Source organism: Pseudochaenichthys georgianus, chromosome 3 (genome assembly GCF_902827115.2).
Source record: "Pseudochaenichthys georgianus chromosome 3, fPseGeo1.2, whole genome shotgun sequence".
In the NCBI taxonomy this organism is placed as follows: domain Eukaryota; kingdom Metazoa; phylum Chordata; class Actinopteri; order Perciformes; family Channichthyidae; genus Pseudochaenichthys; species Pseudochaenichthys georgianus.
Genome location: NC_047505.1, coordinates 1120850 through 1126350, shown reverse-complemented (window position 1 = coordinate 1126350; position 5501 = coordinate 1120850). Strand labels below are relative to the sequence as shown.

Sequence of the window (5501 nt, the reverse complement as noted above, 5' to 3'; positions counted from 1 at the left end):
ACCTGCTGGGGAGGAGTACAAAGGATGCGGACAATCCTCACTCTGGAGGCTCTGCTGCGATCAGACGCCTCATACCTTTTGCTCTTGTGTCAGGGACACTATAGACTGTGTTTGGTGCCACTTATGTATTCAGTGTCGAGTGACAACTTAGGTGCTTACTGTTGAGTGTTTAGAGTAGCTTAGTTAGAGTGTAGAGTAGGTTAGTAAGGCAAATGTCAGCCTTATGAACGGAGGTACCATGGGACTTGCCCTTCCCATGTACGGGAGTCCGCTCAATGGAAATGCGATGTCAAGTTCCGATGTCAAGTTCCTGTCAGCGGCTAGACATATGTTACCAGTGTTTACCAGTGTTGCCAGGGGCATGATAACATCCTCCACTGGAGGTTGGGTGTTGCTGCTGTGAATAAGGCCGACTATGGGTGCCGATGGGCGGACGGTAAAGCACCGCAAAGTAGACCCCCTTTAAGTGTAGCCAGGGGCACGAGCAAAATCCTCCATGGAGGTTGGGTGTTGCTGCTGTGAATAAGGCCGACTATGGGTGCCGATGGGCGGACGGTAAAGCACCGCAAAGTAGACCCCCTTTAAGTGTAGCCAGGGGCACGAGCAAAATCCTCCATGGAGGTTGGGTGTTGCTGCTGTGAATAAGGCCGACTATGGGTGCCGATGGGCGGACGGTAAAGCACCGCAAAGTAGACCCCCTTTAAGTGTAGCCAGGGGCACGAGCAAAATCCTCCATGGAGGTTGGGTGTTGCTGCTGTGAATAAGGCCGACTATGGGTGCCGATGGGCGGACGGTAAAGCACCGCAAAGTAGACCCCCTTTAAGTGTAGCCAGGGTCACCCTGCATGCGTCGTCAAATGTGATTGAAATGGACAGATTCCTGTACATTTCAATCACTTTTAATGGGAGTCGTCAGTATATGGAGCTTAACCCATAATTCCCGGACGTTCCAGGCCGAATTTGGAAGCTCATATGCGGCCTGCCATGCGCCTCCACCCGTGGAAAGCAAAACAAAGTAAAGAAAACGGTCAATTATATGTTAAAATAATCAAAAATGAAGTTTTTGAAAATTCTTGAAAAACGGCTAAGTGCCAACGGGGGAGGGGGTCAAGTCTTCGGCGCTTCGGATAGAAGCCCCGGAGACTTTTGCACTCCCCCGTTGCAATTTACAACGGAGAGGGGAAACGAGAGCTCCCCTCCTCCGTCCAAAAAATTCATTCATCTTTTCCAAGCTACCATCTGCACGAAATCGGAAACCCGGTTTTTGAGAGCACTTAGAAAAAAACGAGCTATTTTCACATGATGGGGAAATCATGGAGGAATGTATCCGCCTCATGAGCACTTTGGATCGGATGAAATTGTTGCCTGGAGGACCCCCAATCATGGTTCTCACAAAACTTTAAGTTTTCAAACTGGTGTCTGGAGGAATGCAAGGGGAGTTGTCAGGGGACTCTACCCGCCTCAAGAGGCACTATTTTGGGATACATTTTATCCATTTTCACCCCTTTTTATGGTTCTTCCAAAAAGTTAACTTAGACTTTTTCCGACTCTGGAGAAAGGTAGGGGGAGTTGTCAGGGGACTCTACCTGCCTTTTGGAACACTATTTTCGGATACAATTTATCCATTTTCACCCTTTTCTCTGGTTCTTCCAAAAGTTGACTTAAACTTTTTCCCACCCTGGAGAAAGGTATGGGGAGTTGTCAGGGGACTCTACCCGCCTTATGGAACACTATTTTGGGGTACTTTTTTTCCCATTTCACCCCTTTTTTCTGGTTCTCTGGTTGTGGCGGCCTCGCCCTGGCCGTCCACCCTCTGGGTACCTGACTCCCCTGCCTCCTCCGGGGGGCAGTTGAGAGGGGTTCAATGCCTCCCCGGAGGATACTGTTATCCCGGCAACCCGCCAGCAGATGAAAAGACCCGCCTCTCCACCTCTTCTGAGGGACGAGGGAACCGCGCGGGGGTCTGCTGGAGGCTACTGCCGGGTGCTCCGTCCTGCGCCTCACCGGGACCCTGACTCCAGCGCGGTGTGGCGGCCTCGCCCTGGCCGTCCACCCTCTGGGTACCTGACTCCCCTGCCTCCTCCGGGGGGCAGTTGAGAGGGGTTCAATGCCTCCCCGGAGGATACTGTTATCCCGGCAACCCGCCAGCAGATGAAAAGACCCACCCCTCCGCCTCTCCACCTCTTCTGAGGGACGAGGGAACCGCGCGGGGGTCTGCTGGAGGCTACTGCCGGGTGCTCCGTCCTGCGCCTCACCGGGACACTGACTCCAGCGCGGTGTGGCGGCCTCGCCCTGGCCGTCCACCGTGCGCCCTCTGGGTCGTACCCGAAACTGTCGGGTATCCTTTGGGAGAATCAGACTCTGGAGGAACGTGAGGGGAGATTACAGGGATCTCTGCCCGCCTAACGAGTGCCTAAATGGGACACCGCACCATGAGGCAAATGAAAACAAACACTGATTTGAAAATAAGCTGAGTGCGTCTTTCGTGAGTCTTTTCACGCTTCCTTCTTTTTTACCCACGATTCTGGTGACATTTCCCGGTACCGAAATGCTCAAGAATACAGGTCGGATGGCGGTCCGTTGTCCGATCTGCAATAGCTCCTACCGTGCCCTGAGCAAGCACCTACAGAGGAACCATGGTGTGCGTAACTTGGATGAAAGAAAAATTCTGCTGTTGTTGGCCAACGGACGGACCAACATTAGGCTCCATCCCTGTACCATTCTGGGATGCGAGTACCACGGCACAAGGCTGGATCGCCACTTGGCCAGAGACCATGTTGAGCTGGCCCGGGAGGAACTACATGTGGTTCAAAATCAAATGAAAATGACAGTGGCCAAGAAGGAGCTTTATGAACTCCGAATGACAAACCCCACCATAGAAATGATTACCGCTTGGGCTGTTGACACGGTGGCAGACGACGATATACTGTCACAACCTCCACCCTTGTCCCCGGTGAATGAATGTGACAACCCGGACTGCAAAGAATGGAGGCTGGAGGCTAACGCAGTGAGGGCTCAGCGGGACATATATGCTGCTGAGGTGAAATCCCTGCGCTGCAAGTTGCAGCAGAGGATAAAGGACAAGCGACAGAGGATGGATCAGCGGGCCGGGGACATGCCCGCGTTCGATGGGGAGGAACGAGAGCGGGTCATTCTGAAGAAACGACCCCGACCAGAGTCGACACCAACGAGGCTGTCCAAGTCGAAAGGTCCCTCCTGCAGCAAGTCTCCCATTCCCGCCTGCAGCACGTCTCCCATTCCCGCCTGCAGCAAGTCCCCCACTGGCTCTCACACCCATTCATCCAGCTCCTCAGAGCCTGCATCCATCCATACCGAGGCCTCGTCAACCTCCCCTCCCATACATTCCCCCTGGTTCCGGGGCAGGGGCCGGGGAAATATAATGCGGGACATAACATTTCCACGGATCATGGGTAAGTGTTTTGGCTATGTGACACATGCAGTTTCTGTAACACATCATGTGTTGTCATTAAAGTACTGTTTATATTTCACAGAGGAGTATCTGCAAGGATACCGGGAGCATTATGCAGGTATCGACCCACCAGTGAGGCTCCAGGAAAACACAGTCTCCAAACTAAGCAGAGTGAAGTCGTTCCTCAGTTTCATGGCACACGGTTTCAATCGCCTGTCTGACTGGCTCTTTTTGAGGGATCTCAAGAGGATACGCGGGTGGTCCCGGAGCCTGATGAAGTCAAGCCTTCAGGTCACGACCTCCGACTTCTACATCAAGAATATATCACACTTTCTCAAGTACATGGCCGACACACCGTGCAAGGGGAGCAGGCTCAGCCAAACGGACATGATTTTAATCAAACGGGAAGTAGTTGCCATCCTGAAGTCCCTGAAGAGAAAAGTACTTATCCACCAGATGCAAGTGAAGCGTGACAAGATGGAAGGTCTGCCGAGCCACAACGACCTAATGACATGCTTGACTTCGACCACCACTCGCATCCCTCAGCTCCTGGATGTGATGGCCAGCAATCCGACTACCGCGACCCGGACACTGCTCTATGGGTATATGACTCTTCATTGGAGCTGCATTTATGGCCACCGTCCGGGGGTCTACTCCAACATGACCAACGCCGAGGTCCGAAAGGCGGATACAACTGGCACTGCCTTCGGCTACCTGGTTCATGTGAGTGCTATTAATCAATGTATTTATTCTGGCAGTTATATGCATGATTGACATTGTATTGACACTCTCTATCTCTGTCATAACAGGTAAGTAACCACAAGACGGCCAACGCGTTCGGGGAGGCGCAGCTGTACCTCACCGTAGAAGAATTTGGATGGATGAAGAGGTGGCTGGAAATTAAGGGTACGCTGACCTGCACCCAGAGCCGTTACTTTCTGTACACAGAGGGGAAGAACCCGTTCAGGAAGCTTGCCTACTCCCTGAGGTTGGCATGGGCTGATGTGGGGCTCCACGGTCCCATTAACTTCACCGACCTCCGCACAGTCCACGCCGATAATGCGAAGAGGTTTCAAGACAAAGGCAACCGCCAAAGATTGAGTGATTTCATGTGTCACAACACTGCAACTGCGGACAAATTTTACGCGAATAATCCTTCTTTGAAGGAGGCTGCGGACATTCGGTTGCTCTTCACAGAGTCACTGCAAGCAGCGGCGGCGGCATCGACAGCAGCAGCAGCGGGAAATGAAGACACTTTTGCGGGTATTGACATCGACAGTGACAACTCTGGAGAGGAGCACAGCCCGGCTCCCTACCAAGACTCCCTACCAAGACATGTCCCGAAGAGGGACCAGTCACTGGCCGAACACAACCCCTCAGACATGGGTGAAGAGAGGGTGCCATACTCTGCCCCAACTTCACCCACTGTTGCCAGTGATCAACTTGTAAATATGCAGTGTGTTGTTGTAATCAGTCCCCTTGTAAATACGTTATATCCTGTTTGAATGTATTTATTACTGTCAATATTACTGTAAATAAAGTTTGTTAAAATTACTAAGTCTTCTGTTTTTAAATCCCACTATGGGTTTTCTTCCTTTAAGATCCCCAGGGGCACGATATTCTGGTTCTGGTGGTAGCATGGAGGTGTTTAGTCCGAGTGAGGAGTGCTCAAGTGTGGGATGATTTGTAAGGTAGAAGAGGGTAAAAAAAGTTAAAGTGTGAACCTCCAGCAGGGCAGGTGGTGCTGTGAAGAAGGCCGACTATGGGTGCCGATGGGCGGACGGCAAAGCACCGCAAAGTAGACCCCCTTTAAGTGTAGCCAGGGGCACGAGCAAAATCCTCCATGGAGGTTGGGTGCTGCTGCTGTGAAGAAGGCCGACTATGGGTGCCGATGGGCGGACGACAAAGCACCGCAAAGTAGACCCCCTTTAAGTGTAGCCAGGGGCACGAGATTCTTGAGGGTGTGATCATCTTGGTTTAGTCCGTGGGGGAGTGCTTAAGTTCGGGGGCCCGGGGACCCAAGGTGCTCGAGGTTCTGGAGGTACATGGGAGGGATCCTGGAGCTCCTCAGT

General features: G+C 52.3%; 1 protein-coding gene across 1 annotated transcript; it reads left to right on the top strand.

The window, feature by feature from the left end:
* Positions 1-2445: 2445 nt before the first annotated feature.
* LOC139432956 (uncharacterized) lies at positions 2446-4946 on the top strand. Its single transcript, XM_071201793.1, has 3 exons — positions 2446-3430; positions 3512-4152; positions 4239-4946. Exons 1-3 carry the CDS (start codon positions 2548-2550, stop codon positions 4932-4934), a joined length of 2220 nt encoding a protein of 739 aa, XP_071057894.1. The 5' UTR covers positions 2446-2547; the 3' UTR covers positions 4935-4946.
* Positions 4947-5501: the final 555 nt, after the last annotated feature.

Excerpts from the sequence above, each read along its gene's own strand:
- LOC139432956 (XM_071201793.1), top strand. The coding sequence starts at position 2,548 with ATGCTCAAGAATACAGGTCGGATGGCGGTCCGTTGTCCGATCTGCAAT. Across the intron at positions 3,431-3,511 it reads AACATTTCCACGGATCATGG|AGGAGTATCTGCAAGGATAC; the intron begins GTAAGTGTTTTG and ends TATATTTCACAG. Across the intron at positions 4,153-4,238 it reads CCTTCGGCTACCTGGTTCAT|GTAAGTAACCACAAGACGGC; the intron begins GTGAGTGCTATT and ends CTGTCATAACAG.